Source organism: Phodopus roborovskii, unplaced genomic scaffold, assembly GCF_943737965.1.
Source record: "Phodopus roborovskii unplaced genomic scaffold, PHOROB, whole genome shotgun sequence".
NCBI lineage: Eukaryota > Metazoa > Chordata > Mammalia > Rodentia > Cricetidae > Phodopus > Phodopus roborovskii.
The window spans coordinates 17769479-17785158 of NW_026126549.1; the positions used below are offsets into that span (position 1 = coordinate 17769479).

Consider the following 15680-nt stretch of genomic DNA (forward strand, 5'->3'; position numbering starts at 1 on the left):
ATACAGCTGTGTTTGTTCCCTGGTGTTGAGAGTATGGATTAAGAACCATGGTGATGGTGTGAAGGTCCTATCTTTAGATTTAGAGCATCTACCTTTCAAGTCGTCTCCATCTACCCTTCATGTATTCATTAAGTCTTTGGAAATGTCTTGCCTTGCATCCCAATAAGGACTGAACAGGTAGTGAAAACAACTGAGCCAGAAAGCAGAGAATAAAATACTAAGAGCTACAGAAATAGACGTGAAATTTTACCAAAGAAAGAAAGAGTAATAGCGAGAATGCATGTGTGGTTTGTGGAAAAGTCTGTAGAATTGGATGACTAAGAGCATGTAGAGTCAGAATAGAGATGGGGTTCTCAAGGAATCTTAGGAATCTTGTGAATCTTTTGTATTGGTTGATGTGGAAGACTTTTAAGCCAGGAAGTGGTGGTGTATGCCTTTAATCTTAGCACTCAGGAAGGAGACAGAAGCACATAGATCTCTGAGTTTGAGACCAGCCCGATCTACAAAGCTAGTTCTGGGAGATCCAGGGCTACACAGAGAAACCTTCTGTCTTGAACTACAAACAAAGGAATTAAAGGAATTTTGAATTGTTAATGTTGGTACTTTAGATGTGGAAAGGGTGTGATAGCTAGATGATATAAATTTGTGCTACTCACTCACTCACTCACTCTACCTACCTACCTACCTACCTACCACCTATCTCTATCTGTCTCTCTGTCATCTTTGAAGTGATCTTACTAAGATTACCTCAAACTGGAACAGGTTGGCCTTGAACTCACAGTCCTTCTGCCTTAGCCTCCTGAATGTTGGGATTACAGGCCCATCCCTTCATATGCCTAGAAGCAGCTCTGAATTTATTGACTTGTTAAAATTAATCCTGGCAGGTAGCAGTTACTGCATACTTCAGATACCACTACAGTATAAAAGTATTCGTTATTGTTATTTTCATTATTAGTTCAGACTGGATCATGCCATGTTGCCTATACTCCTGTCCAAATTTTGAATTCAAATAGTCTGCTTTCTGGATGCTGGGAATATAGATTGTACCACTAGGCCTATTTTAAAAATTCAGATCATTAAAATGGGCTCATGTCATAGTGACACTTAATTTTAGGCTTCCTTTTACTTTACTGCTTTTTTTTTTCCCCTGAGGAAAAATATTGAGGGACCTGTCGTCATTTTTATATTGAATTACTTGAGTCAGGCTGTGTAGGAAGAAAGACTTATTTTAAGGCTCGCAGTTGTGAATGCTGAAAGCCCAGAAAGCATCCTGTAGGCTTTGGTAAGGGCTTCCCCTTGACTATGTCACCTTATAGTGCAGTCCAGTAGAAGGAGCATGTGCAAATGAGAACATTACATCAGGAGTCATATGTTTACAGCATAGCTTCCATGAAGGGACCTTGAACTAGTTACATCTCTAGTACCACTATACTGGGGACAAACTCCCAATTCATGAACCTGTATAGGAAATAAACCACGAAATTACCGCATTTCATTCTTGGAAGTTTTGGTCATCCTAAGTGTGGTTAACCATGTTTAGTTATGTTTGTTTTTTATCAAGTAATTCAAAATTGTATAATTCTTAATTTACATTTATATTTCTTTCTATAACCAGGAACCTTTCGAGGATGGCTTTGCAAATGGAGAAGAAAGTACTCCAACCAGGGATGCTGTGGTTACATACACTGCCGAGAGTAAAGGAGTTGTAAAGTTTGGCTGGATCAAAGGCGTATTAGTATGTATGCATACATTCCACTTGATGGTTACTGTCCTGTTGAATAGAAAATGTAGCTGATGTTCTCAGGAGAATTACTGTGTCTGCTTTCACTATTTGTTTGTGAGTACTATGGAAGATCCAGTTAATGCCTTGTGTGTTCTTTCTTTTGTGATAATATGCTCATTAGGGGAGAAATGTTTGTTATTATATATATCATCTTGATAAAATTGGAAACTCACAACCCAAATGCTGAATTAGTTATAACAAAAAAGGAACACAGAATAAAAAATTAATATACATGATAAATACTTTAAATTTTTCAAAAATGGTGTGATCCTTTGACATTTGTGTTGGTGTACATGCAATACCTAACTCCGCCTTAATCATTCATAACACATGTTATGAATGCATAAGCAAAACTTTTATGATAAAGACAAATTGTAACTATAAGGCTTGAAGGAAGTCTTAGCCAGGTGTGGTGGCACAGGCCTTTAGTCCCAGCACTTGGGAGGCAGAGGCAGGTGGGTCTCTGAGTTAAAGGCCAGCCTACTCTCTGTAGTGAGTTCCACAATAGCCAGGGCTACACAGAAAAAGTGTCTTCAAAAACAAAAACAAACAAAAAAGAGTCAGTCTTAAAAATAATCTTCTGTTATGTTTCTGACACCACTGGGAGCACGTTTACTTATAAACATAATTACATGGCACTTACAGCAGCTAAGGTAAGCTCTTAGAAAGCCACTTTGACAAACTTAAGGAAAAGGAATTAGATTTCAAAACACTTCAGTAGTTTCAAGCACATTTTATCTTTTGGCTTGCTTAATTTTTATTGATGTGTCATGTTTTAATTACATTTATCTGTGATGTGAACTCTTTTCCTCCCAGGTTCGTTGTATGTTAAACATTTGGGGTGTGATGCTCTTTATTAGATTGTCCTGGATTGTGGGTCAAGCTGGAATAGGTAAGTGACGTTTTATACCGCTTGATCTATGTGTTATAATAGCTACATGCCTTTCTGCAATTGCTGACTGAGCTGTGTTGCTTTTGTTATATAGATCGCTACCATAATTGGCTTTTATAATTTTGACTTTATTTTTCAAAAATGATACTAGAATTAGATAATTTTGTCCTGTGTCTTAGTTATTTATGTATTTCTGTGAAGAAACACCATGACCAAAGCAACTTAAGAAGAGGAGGGGGGGAGGAGAACATGAGGGATCAGGAAGACTGAGTCCAAGGAAAAATAGAGGAGAGCAAGAAAAGAGATACCATAATAGAGGTAGCCAATATAGGTTTAAAGAAAAATCTGGCACTAGGGATCCAGAGATCCACAAGGATGACCACGACTAACAAAATCTAAGCAGTAGTGGAGAGGCTACTTTAAATGCCCTTCCTCTATAATGAAATTGATGACTACCTTATATGCCATCCTAGAGCCCTCATTCAGTAGCCGATAGAAACAGAAGCAGACACCCACAGCTAAACACTGAGCTGAACTCCTGGAATCCAGTTGTAGAGAGAGAGGAGTGATGAGCAAAAGGGTCAAGACCAGGCTGGGGAAACCCACAGAAACAGCTGACCTGAGCAAGTAGGAGCTCACAGACCTCAGTCTTACAGCTGGGGAACCAGCATAGGACTGAACCAGGTCCCCTGAACACGGGTATCAGTTAGGCCCAGGCATTCTATGGGGCCTTTGTCAGTGGAACCAGTATTAATCCCTCGTGTGAGAATGAACTTTGGGAGACCTTTCCCCCAAGAAGGGATTCTCTCTCAGCCTAGACACTTGGGGGAGGGCATATACCCTGGCCCAGATGACATGGGGGTCCATGGAAGGCCTCACCCTCCTTGGGGAATGGATGAGGGGTGGGATGGGAGAGCCAGTGGGGGGCATAGGAAGGAGAAGGAACTGGGATTGATATGTAAAGTAAGATTGTTTCTAATACTTCGAAGAAAAAAGAAAGCATTTAGATGAGGCTGCTTACAGTGTCAGAGAGTGAGCCTGTGACTGTCTCAGTGGTGAGCAGTACAGCTGGCATGAGGAAGCTGCTGCAGTAGCTGAGAGCTTTTACCTCTCACCCACGAGCAGGATTGGGCCTGGTGTGGGCTTCTGAAACCTCAGAGCCCTCCCCCAGTAACACCCCTCCTCCAGCATGCCCACACTTCTAACCCTTCCTAAACAGTCCACCAACTAGAAACCAGCCATTCAATGTGAGTATATGGGGTCCATTCTCATTTAAAGCACCATAGTTCAATTCGGTGCTTAACCCTGCTAGTTCTAGGTAATGGCAAGTTTAGGAGTATGAGGTTCTTAGTTTCTTTTTCCTCTTTAAAGGTCTCTCTGTCCTCGTAATAGCGATGGCCACTGTCGTGACAACTATCACAGGATTGTCTACTTCAGCAATAGCTACCAATGGGTTCGTAAGAGGAGGTGAGCCCAGCTTGCATAGGCCCTACCTGAAAGACACATGCTTTTTAGGTTACTTTATCTTCCTCTGCCCAGAACTTTTGCCTGTTCTATAAATTGAATCTGTGTTTTTGAGAGCTTGTACTTGGCGGACTTTGCTTGAGTCCTGTTGATTCTGCTCTTAGGTAACACTGCTTCTTGGTCCCATCACTCAACTGCATTCCTGCATTGCACAGACCATTCTCTTCCCATCTGCAACTGAATACAGCCTTAAAAAGTAGGCGCCCCCGTGGCACAGGCACCTTTATAAGATGAACCCTGTGTGAATTTATTTGAGCTTACCGCTGCTGAATTGAATATGAGTTGGCATATTCTGTGGTTAGGTGAAGTGCATTTTACTTGTACTTGTGTCAGTCAGATAATTGTTGAGCACCTTGTGGCACAAGCTGGGTTTGTAACAGTGTCAGGAAAGGTCCTGTTTTCTAAGGACAAAGTAGTCACTTTGAGACCTAAGGGCTGGAAGTAATGCCATGGCTTTAACATACATTACTTTGAAGAATTTATTACTGTCCTCATTTGTATGACTAATGAGACCAGTTATGAGCAATCATATTCATGTTTTATACTAAAATTTAAACTTGGTGAAGATTATGCATCTTGATTTCAAATGACTAAAAAAAAAAAAAATGCTTTCTGGCATAATTGAAAGTCTCCTTCCTCATTTTGTATCGGTAAAGCCAAAACCCTGAAATTGATGAAAATGTCACATTTTCGTACTTGTGACAAAGATCACTCACTGTCTTAGTAAGATCAGGCTATCATTGGTGGTGGAGTTTTTGTCCTTAAATCTAGTATGTAGCTATGGATGACTAGTATTATCATGCAGGAAACTCCATAGTTCTTTCTTGGGATAGGTTAATTCCTTTAAGTTGTAACTTTCAGATCAATGAAGTATTTGTAGAAGCTACAAAGGGCAGTTCTGAAATTCCTGTTTCATTAGTGCAGTTTTCACTACAATACTCCCTATAAACAGAAGCAGCTCACATACCAGTCTTTTAAGGTATTTCTTTCTGAAAATACACTCACCTACTTGGATGAATCTGCTTTGTGAATTCCTTGGTGTAATGAAAAGAATTGTTAGCACTTAAAACCCTAACTTTTTCATTCTTTTTCTTAGGAGGAGCATATTATTTAATCTCTAGAAGTCTAGGGCCAGAATTTGGTGGTGCGATTGGCTTGATCTTTGCCTTTGCCAATGCAGTGGCAGTTGCTATGTATGTTGTTGGATTTGCAGAAACTGTGGTGGATCTGCTTAAGGTAATTGGACCTAGCGTTCACTTGCCAAATCTTTGCTCACAGGATACACACACATACACACACACACACACAGACATGCGCGTGCGTACACACACACACACACACACACACACACACACACACACACACACCTTAACCTACATGTGAACTTAACAAAAGCTACCAATGTTATTTACTCCTACAAGTAATTTTGCTTCTGGATAGGAACTATGTGGTTTTGACAATAGCATGAAGGTTTGTCCTTTTTCCCTTTTGTATCATAAAAGATCAATAAAACATGAGTTCACTAATCATACCAAACAGAATATATTTCCATTGTATCACTTTAAAAAACCTAATAGTACTAGTCATTATAATTTGCTTGGTTAGTAATTCCTCTTTTTGATTTATTGGGTGAATATCAGTTGTATACCAGTAATTGTAATTCAGTTAGACATATAAGATAGCTGAAGGACAACTAATAGTAATAGTGGGTTTTTTTCCTTGATTTTGAGACTGGGTGTTAACAATGTGGCTGGCTGGGAAGTATAAATCAGGCCAGCCTTGAAATTTCTATAGTCCTTCTGCCTCTGCCTTCCACGTGCTGGGAACATGGGCATGCATCATCATACTTAACCTCTGCTTGTTCCTTTAATAAGTGTTAATTGAATGCCTATATCGAAGGAGCTGTTCATTGTATTTCTCTTTTGTAGGCTCATTCCCTACTTATGATAGATGACATCAATGATATCCGAATTATTGGAGCCATTACAGTAGTGATTCTTCTGGGTATCTCAGTAGCTGGAATGGAGTGGGAAGCAAAGGTAAGTTGTTATAGAGCACCTATAAGCAGTTACTCCATAAACCCAATATTTTGGGGAAACTTAAGCTGACTTTTAGAATCTAGTGGAAAGGTGACCATTTTTATAGATGTTTACGATATGTAGGTTATTTGGCATTTAAAATGATATATTTGAAGGTAGCCCGTTTTAAATCCAGTTAAACAGTACTTTCCTCATTTATATGCTGTTTGTTTTTTGATTGCTTAAGAATTGAGCCTAAGGCCCCTTGCATGGTAGACTTTATGTCTACCAGGCGGTAACATCCCACTCCTTCATTTATTTACATATGTAACACATTGACTTTATTGAAAAGACTATCATTTCATCCTACTTGGGCCACAATTAATGTATAAGAAATTCTTGCTGGACTAGCAAGACAGCTGAGGCAGTGAGATGCTCTGTGGCCTGAATTGGATTCCTGGAAGCCACAGAAAGGTGGACAGAAAGACCCATGAGATCCACACATGTGGCCCCCTGTCACATAGTAATCATGTTTTAAAATGCCTTTTAAAAAGTTTTGTTTGCACATAGTATTTACCCCTTTTTTTTTTTTTTTGAGCAGCGCAGCAGAAGTTAGAGGAAAGTTGACACTCTCTCGGGCTTCCTGCCCTCCCTGCTCCTAGGTCCCCCCACTTGGCATGTAGAGCAGTTGCGGGCAGGCCCACTGTGTTTGGACCTGATCTGAAACTTATTTTGGTCACAAGCATATTCAGCCTGTCAAGACTGTACCCTTGGCAGAGAGGTAGGAGAGAGTTGTATAGAATTAAAAGCCTGTGGTTTGGGTGGGGATATACCCATCTTTAGGACTCATTTTAGAAACGAGTGGTACAGTTCTACCCATAAGTGAACATGCTCAGATAGTTTTGTTTGTCAGAGCTCAGACTAGTCTCAGACTTGGTGGTCCTGCCTCAGCTTCCTGACAAGTGGAAACTTCAGGCTCATGACCCTGCACCTCCCATTAATACAGTTCTTTAAGAGCTGTCACTCTTGTGCCAGCATTTATTGAGTACCTACTAAATGCTTTGCATCCTTTAAGACATTTGGCAGAAAGGCAAAGTGAGGCAGCTTGTCTGCAATGGAGCAGAGTGCAGGAGGCAGTCCGTGACTTCACTCTTTGAACCGTAGGCTCAGATCGTCCTCCTGGTGATCCTTCTGCTGGCCATCGCTGACTTCATCATAGGAACGTTTATCTCACTGGAGAGCAAGAAGCCCAAGGGGTTCTTTGGCTATAAATGTAAGTACAAAGGATAGATATTGTGTTAATAATGCAAATTAGAGCACTCTGGTGTTAACTAAATTTAGTACATTTTAGATATTTTAGTTGTTATTAAGTTTGGTCTGGTGATTAACACTAATTCATAATTTAGCTTTTGTCCTCTTTATGTAGGCTGTACAATTAGAGTAAATTTGCTTTCATTTTTATCTTTTATTTTTCAGTAATAGCAAGAACGGTTGGTGGAGTATAGAGAAGCCAGTGTTACTAAGAAGGTGCCTGCATGGCTCTCATTATACTTCTAGTTATGTGTTTCCTGGTGACGGGAATGTGAGAAATGTGTCTTTGGGTGATTTTATTGTTGCACAAACATCTGAGAATGTACCTACCCAAACTAAGATGCCTGTGACATCATCAGAGTTATTGAATCCATTATGTGTATTGCTCATTATTGGTGAAAATGCTACTTGGCATGTGACTTTTTAAACATAACAGTTTAAAAGTGCTGTGGATTGTGAAAGCAGATAGAAGTTGCAAAAATCATGACTTTTTACCTCTAAATACTTGAGCTCGTATCTACTAAGGAAAAGGGCAACTCAGGAAATTTATCTTTGGCATGATACACAGATAAATAGATGTTTTTAAGACGTCATGGGGATCCTAATAGCAACTGCAGGTTTCCTTATCCAGGACCAGTTGCATTAAGTTGTTCACTTTTCTTTTTCAAACAAAACAAAGCTGACTCATTATGTAATCCTCAGTCTCATTAGGCTTTTTGGTCTTCTGTGATGGTGGGTGAGTGTGTGTATGTGTTGGGGTATGTGTGTAGGGGGGTTATCTTTCCAGCTGGGTTGCTTATATTAGCCAGATAAGCATTGTGTCCTCAGCACTCAGAATTGGGGATCCTAGTGATCTCAGCATTCTCCACTTTGATGTTAAGCTCCTCTGTTGGGGAGTTGCCACTTGTCAGTTAATAAGTGATACTGAGACAGGGCATAGCCTTGCCCCTATTTGACTTTAACCAGATGGTTTTATTAGTAATCCTTCAGCGGGTTTCTGTCAAGTCACAATGACATGGAACAGCATAGACTGTTTTGTCTTCCTTAGTCACGGTCTTCTCCCTTTGAAAGGGTTTCCTTGGTAGCTGTCAGATTGACTTTCCTCGATGTGGTGATTGCTCTACCTCTGGGAGGTGTATTGGAGAGTAGGGTAGAGGCTGGCTCCAGTTCAGTGTGTTTCTCTTTATTTCTCTATCCCCTTTTTGTGTTTTTTACTCTGATGTGGGGGAAATTGGGTCACTAATCTATATTGTGATTTTCATTTGAGTTAGTGATAACAACTAAGTGTGGAGGTTCTTACACAATTAATGGTAAGAGGTACCAGAAGGTCAGACATCACCTAGATTACATCACCATTTTGATAGCAAACCATTTCTTCACACCAGAAAATAGGAGCACGGACACTGAATTAGTATTAAATAAGAATGACCAAGTGTATGGAGACCATATATACTAATTACTCTTGATTTAATTATTTTGTTCTCATTTGCTAGCCAGTAATTGCTGAAATATTTTGTCCTCTGTAGCTGAAATATTTGCTGAGAACTTTGGACCGGATTTCCGGGGGGAAGAAACTTTCTTTTCTGTATTCGCCATCTTTTTTCCTGCTGCAACTGGTATTCTAGCTGGAGCAAATATCTCAGGTGATCTTGCAGTAAGTATTATAAAGTACTGTATTGATTACTGGTGTTTTTAAAATGCTGTGCCTGCATTTATTTTTATAGACTAAAAAAATGTTTTGTCTTCTAGGACCCTCAGTCAGCCATACCCAAAGGAACACTCTTAGCCATTTTAATTACTACAGTGGTTTACATAGGAATTGCAGTGTCTGTAGGTAAATAGCCTTCATTTCTTCATATGTCTTAGAAATTTTGTGATGTTCATAGCATAAGTAGTAGAATAGCACTTTCTGACTTTAACATTCCAAAATTGTTCAGAAATAGTGACAGAACTCTCTCTCTAAATTTTATAAGCTATTTCTCAGGGTAGTTTTGAAATTTGGCTGAACAAAAGTTAGAGATGCTTACAGTATCATGATGAGTCAAATTGCCTTTTTAAAATGATTTTGGGATTTAATTTATTCTTAATGGATAATTCTAAAGTTGATTTGAGAAAACCAAGTGTTTCCCTGCTATTTTAAGTATGATTACATAATATATAGCCTAGATAAGAAGATTTGTTTTTAATTTAACTGTGTAACTGGTTATGATCTAGTTTTAAGATCTTTTGTTGCCACTGATTCATTTCTGCTTTAGTCTGACCCTTTGGTATTTCTAGACTTTGTACTGACTTTATTCTGTCTGTTCTCAATGAGAGTGGGGCCACACTGGTGTTCAGGAGTGGGCTGGGAAAGAACTCTGTGCCCCTGCTTGTGTAACTAGTCCAGAGTGACAGGACCTTTATTCCCAAACCATCAGGTACAGCACACGTGCGTTGTCCTGGTGGGGCTCAGGGTTTTCATTGTCAGTGTGCCCAGCCTAGACTATGCAGTGACTGAGAGCACGTGAAAGCATTGCTGCTTTCAAGCCCATTGGAGTCTTAAGTGTTCTTTTCTCTCTCTCCAATCCCGTCAATTTTTAGAGGTGCATTTAGATGGAGACATGCTTGGGGGTGGGGGGAGAGAGATGAAAGAAAGAAAAAAAATAATCACTGAAATATTTATACAAGGTTTTCCATTGTTTATGTAATGCTGGAAATGTAACACCTTTTTTATTGAAGTTTCAGTTTCATTAGTTAAATTTTAGTGACTTGTATATACTCAGCCTATGCAATTATGAATGTGTACCTAGACAGTACTGCGATTTCTTTATGAATGGATGTGTGCTCTTAAGAGGAATGCATGCATGAGTTACTCACATTATTATTTGTGCCTCAGGTTCTTGTGTTGTTCGGGATGCAACTGGGAATGTTAATGATACCATTACAACAGAACTAACAAACTGTACTTCTGCAGCCTGCCAATTAAACTTTGACTTTTCCTATTGTGAAAGCAATACTTGTTACTATGGGCTAATGAACAACTTTCAGGTGAGCATTGAGTTTTTGTTTTGTTTTGTTTTTGTGTAGACATTCTATAACTTATCTAGGGATTAGACCAGTATGAAATATGGCCTATCAGATTGTAGCTACACATTGGAAGGGAAGACAGTTGTTACTTTCTGCCCCTTACACTAAACTATATTATCACTAGCTCTGTAGACAGAAATCCGCCTGCCTCTGCCTCCCGAGTGCTGGGATTAAAGGCATGCGCCATCAACACCCAGCGATAAGTAAAACTTTTAATGCAGTGGGAAGAAACACAAACTGGTAGTATTGGGGGAATCCTGTGTAAATCATAGGTTATTTAGACAGTAAAGTGTGGTTGATAGACTATAACAAATAGTATGTAAGTAACATACTGACGTAGTGTTGTGTTGCTGTGAAGAGACACTGTGATCAAGACAATTCTTACACAGGAAAGGGTTTAGCTTATGGTTTCAGAGGACCAAGAGGCATACAGGCAGACAAGTTGCTGGACAGCTTGCTGAGAGTTTTAATTCCTGATCTTTAGACCACAGGCAGAGAGGGAGAAAGAGACACTGGCATTGCAGGCTTCCTTGGACTGCTAGTTCCCAGATCATGACACGGAGACTTATTGTTAATTATGAATGCACAGCCTTAGCTTAGGTTTGTTTCTAGCTAGCTTTTTAAAAATTAAATTAATCCATTTCTTTTAACCTTATGTGCTATGCAAGGCTTATATATTTCATTTATGTACTGTCCATCCTGCTTTCCTGCTTCCTCTGTGTCTGTCTGTCTGTTTGGCCCCTGGCAGGCTGGCTGGCTTCCTCTTTTCTTTCTGCCTGCAAGCCCTACCCATCCCTCCTCTGCCTAGCTATTGGCCATTCAGCTTTTTATTAGACCAATCAGGTGCCTTTAGGGCCATTCAGCTTTTTATTAGATCAAGCAGGTGCCTTGGGCGAGCAAGGTGAAATAGTAACACATCTTGACATAGTTAAACAAATACTCTATTCCACAACACATTGGGCTTGGTATAAGTTTTTGAAACCTCAAAGCCCATGCCCAACAACAACCTCTTCCAACAAGGACATGTCTCCTAGTTTTTCCAAGCAGTTCATTAACTGGGGACTAAGCATTTAAATATTTGAGCGTATGGGGACCATTCTCATTCAAACCACAACAGATGTCTATTATAAAACCCATAAAGGCTGCACTTTATATAATGATATTATTTAATATGTGTGTGTGTGTGTGTGTGTGTGTGTGTGTGTGTACATATACATAAATGACTTCTTGCTTAAGAGAGTAGAGATATTTGGGACATCTTACTGGTTTTAAAATTTGAACTCTACATGTTTTATATCACTACATTTCTTTATGTTGATATCCTATGAAACCTTTGACTTACGCTTTGCATGATGAACAAAGTGTGAGCTTTTTCTGTTGCCAGTCAAAGTTCCTCATACCTGATCTCTCACAACCCTCAGCTTATCCTGGATTTGGTCACTGTGATCATGCAAGTGTGTGCACACGTGCTACCATTCCTTACCATTCATTTGGAGAGCCATCTTATCTTGTCTTTCATCTTTGCTTCTGTATGTTGTGGACTGCACTGGTGTCACCCCTATTTTCATTCAATGTCACTATGTCCAAATACTCCTGTTTCACCATTATATTTTAGGAAATGTTAACGTTTGGGTAAATACTAAATTGGAAAGCTGGAAGTCTAGTTGGCTTCTCATGGAGTATTTCCCAATACTAAGCACAGGGCATGATGCTGATTTGTGCAAATAACAATGCAACCAGAGAACGAGGTTTTCATATCTAAGTGGGGGAGGAGTGCACATGCACTAGGGCCTTCGTAGTAACTGTTTGGACATAACACACTATCTTCACCAATTTATCAGTGTGTGGTTAATTGTGTTTTGTTTATAACTTCTCATCCCAGGTTATTTAGAAGCAAAATAGAATTTGTATCATAACCTTTTGGCTAGAAAACTTCATACCCACAGTACTATTGCAACCCCATAAAAAGAAACCATCTTAATGTATTACACTTTCACTAGAGATTGAACCTCAGTCTGACTCATTGGCTAGATATACGTTTTCTAGAAACTAGGAGGAGAGGAGTGGGTTACATAATAGAGAGGTATGGTCAGCACATTGCAGGATATAGGGTAGGATCTCCAGAGAATGGCAGGAAAAAAAACAAATTGAAAAATATTAAACCATATATTAAAAATATTGAAAAACTGTATCAACCAAATATAATAATTATTTTTGAGAGCTGGTTAAAAAAAAAATAAAACTTTGTAAATGACCAAGACAACAGAGACAACGAGCAGGTTAATTGCTAATTAGATACCTGATACTGTGACGGGATGGCCAAATCATCGAGCTGGACCAGCACTTAGCTACAGTTTCCAAATGTCTTGCCTGCTAATAGGTACAACACTAAACCTTATGCATTAAAAATCTAGGGTTGTGAATGATATGGCCCAAGTTGTTCATGGTTCATTATCCTCTTTTTTACTGCCATACGTTCATCTAAAAATTTATAAAAGAAAAGGATTTTTTAGTGGCAAATCTATTTTAATAATTTGTAATTTGCTTCTCATTGCTATTTATCAAATTACTTTTAGATTAATCCAGTATTTCTTTATTAGATTTATCTATACAATTCAATACTCTGCTCTTTTTCAAATTGTTTTTATGACTCATTTTCCAATTCTGTCACTTTATTTAAGGTCATGAGCATGGTGTCAGGGTTTGCACCCTTAATCTCGGCAGGTATCTTTTCAGCCACACTTTCATCAGCACTAGCCTCTCTTGTGAGTGCTCCCAAAATATTTCAGGTAAATGTTTTCATATTGTAATTGTTATAGGGGGCTTAAGATGTTTCAAAGTTTGGATTGTTGCTATATTCAAATAGATTACCTTCATCAACCTCGCGTGTTTTATATGTTTACATATACATATATCAAAATTGGTAGAAATATAAATGATATATAAATCCACACAGACATTTATGCACTTTTCTAATGTGGAATTGGATTCTTAGAAAGGATGAGTTGTGGCTCTGGAGAGATGGCTCAGCTGTATGGGCTAATGCAAAAGATCCAAATTCAGTTTCCAGCATGTATATTGGGGTGGTTCATAATCCTGTGATTCCAGTCATATACATAATTAAAAACGGTAAAAAAAAAAAAGAAAATATTTTAGGGATAAAAGGGTGGGTTTTGCTTCTTGACATTCTTAGTATAAAAGTCTAGGGTTCTCGTCAAAACTGATCAGTCTAAAACTGATCAGAAGTAGTAAATAATGATTTCAGTTAGCATGATGCCAACGTAAATGTCTTACATGGCTGACATTACGTTACTTGTAGTAGGTGCAGTGATAACTATAACCAACATTGCTTTCTACAATGATGATTTAGCAGCTAATACTGATGAGGGTCTCACTTTTAATTACTAAGTCAGGTAAATGTTGTTTTTTCTAGCCTTATTCTTTAATATTTTATTTGCAGCCAAAAAGTATGGTAGTGGTGCAGAATATGATTTTAAGGCAGCATGCATCTATTAAGATTTGAAGAAAAATGGTTAAACTTTATAATTAGGGTTTTAAATCTGCTTTTATGTTTCAGATTTGGACTTAGTTTTCATAAAGCCATAAGTACACTGTATTGTACTTATCAACTTCCAGTTTTCTTTTTTATTGTACTGTTATTTGGATGTCTGCTTCACTGGTTCTTCATAAGTAGAGTTTCAGTGTGGGGTAGAGCAAGACAAATTAAATCTTAAGCAGTGTTGTAAACCAACTACTCTTCTGCTATTTGAACTATTTACATATCCTTTATAGTTTGTAGATGAAGCTCTGTGAGACAGGAAACAAAAAGCATTGGAAGTGAGAGACCTGGGCTCCATTTTTAACCTACTTTAATCGTTAGCAGATTTGTATATCTTAATTTTTATGTATTTTATTTTAATGTGTATATTTTCTTATTAGGCACTATGTAAGGACAATATCTATCCAGCTTTCCAGATGTTTGCTAAAGGTTATGGGAAAAATAATGAACCTCTTCGTGGTTACATCTTAACATTCTTAATTGCACTTGGATTCATCCTAATTGGTTAGTTCTTTGGTATATCATGTGGGTTTTGGTATGTTTATGTATAGCATTATCTATAATCATGAATATTACATTATTAACAAGATGTGCCCTGATTTTTGTGCACTAAATTTCTAATCAAACAAAAAGTAAAAATACTGCAAATAATAGTGTTGGATATTATTTATCAAAATTATTGTTATTATGTGAAATTATAGAAGGACTCATGTAGCCCAAGCTGGCCTCCTATTCACAATTGCAGCTTAAGATAATCTCAAACTCCTGATGGTCCTGCCTCTATTTTCCAAGGACTAAGATCATAGGCATTTCCTAAAGTATATATGATGATAGTGTAGGAAAAGGATACTAGTGTACCCCAGGAAGGTGTTGCCTCTATCGGATCATATGTACAGTATGAATCTTTCACTGCTAGCGATAACATTGGCCTTTCTGAAGGATTTTGTGTAGACCCTCAAATTAGTTGACTGAAAATCTGATCATGTCATTGATTGTGATAGCAAGATATAGGTAAGTGTCAGACTGTGGTAGATTTGGGGCTACTTATTATGCTATTTAAAAATTAGAAACATTTTAAAATGTGAAATATTAAAACAACATTAAATTTATTTCTTGTTTCTTTTGCAGCTGAATTGAATGTTATTGCTCCAATTATCTCTAATTTCTTCCTTGCATCGTATGCATTAATCAATTTTTCAGTATTCCACGCATCGCTTGCAAAATCTCCAGGTAATTTCACATTTTAAAATTTTGTATGTACTAACGTCTTTGTTTTCATAGTAAACAAAATTTCTACTTTTCTGAAATTTGGTGTTTGTGAGTTCATTAAACTTGTTTTCTTTTATAATTATGTCAAATTCATTGCTCAAAGATCTCCTTCTAATGAAGTATACTCAATAAATCTGTTTCTTTTAAAAACATTACAAATACTGTTTCTCATATTAAAGAATTATTTCCTATTTTTAAAATGTCTTTGCTATTCGCTTACCTGATTTCAGTTCTCATAATTTTGTCATTGTGTAATAA

The 15680-nt window shown here is 38.0% G+C and overlaps 1 protein-coding gene across 1 annotated transcript in view; it reads left to right on the forward strand.

Moving 5' to 3' along the window:
• The window catches only part of Slc12a2 (solute carrier family 12 member 2), a 64778-nt gene that overhangs the window by 15197 nt on the left and 33901 nt on the right, over window positions 1–15680 (forward strand). Inside the window, exons 2-13 of the mRNA XM_051201072.1 lie at window positions 1616–1735; window positions 2600–2675; window positions 4047–4142; window positions 5296–5435; window positions 6128–6238; window positions 7382–7490; window positions 9055–9182; window positions 9278–9362; window positions 10404–10555; window positions 13276–13383; window positions 14534–14657; window positions 15282–15383. Coding sequence (XP_051057029.1) covers window positions 1616–1735; window positions 2600–2675; window positions 4047–4142; window positions 5296–5435; window positions 6128–6238; window positions 7382–7490; window positions 9055–9182; window positions 9278–9362; window positions 10404–10555; window positions 13276–13383; window positions 14534–14657; window positions 15282–15383 — 1351 coding nt within the window. The remainder of the gene's footprint in view (window positions 1–1615; window positions 1736–2599; window positions 2676–4046; window positions 4143–5295; window positions 5436–6127; window positions 6239–7381; window positions 7491–9054; window positions 9183–9277; window positions 9363–10403; window positions 10556–13275; window positions 13384–14533; window positions 14658–15281; window positions 15384–15680) is intronic.